Genomic DNA, 358 nt, shown 5'->3' with positions numbered 1-358 from the left:
ATGACGTACAACCCGTCATCTACGCTCCAAGTAGACATACGCCTTTTCGGACGGATAATCACTGACAAAGAGGTGAGTGATCAATTAGGGTGTGGTGGTCACTACGGTTTTCATTGTTTTTTTTTACGCCCTGCTCGAACGGTTCCTACGGTATGGACCAGTGGGCGTGAAGAAGGGCAAGAAAATGCGCAGAAACGTGTGGAACCCCTCCTACGAGGACCGTGAGATCTCTGTTGAAAATCTCGTCCTCGAATTTCGCTCGGCTCAGACAGGGCCACCATTCCCCCCGATAATATCGGATACCAAGCGTGGGCGAGGAAACATCAAGGCAGACGTCAGTCGAGTGGTGAGCAGATAG

General features: G+C 51.1%; 1 protein-coding gene across 1 annotated transcript; it reads left to right on the top strand.

Moving 5' to 3' along the window:
* N7479_011260 (uncharacterized protein) lies at positions 1-358 on the top strand (the record flags this gene model as incomplete). Its single annotated transcript, XM_057258951.1, is given in 2 exon segments — positions 1-72; positions 89-358. The coding sequence occupies 2 exon segments, from the start codon at positions 1-3 to the stop codon at positions 356-358; spliced, it is 342 nt and encodes a 113-aa protein (XP_057106409.1).

Source organism: Penicillium vulpinum (assembly GCF_028829585.1).
Source record: "Penicillium vulpinum strain IBT 29486 chromosome Unknown utg000004l_segment0_segment0, whole genome shotgun sequence".
Lineage (NCBI taxonomy): Eukaryota > Fungi > Ascomycota > Eurotiomycetes > Eurotiales > Aspergillaceae > Penicillium > Penicillium vulpinum.
Note: the sequence above shows the minus strand (reverse complement) of the source record. Positions and strands in the feature narration are given on the sequence as shown.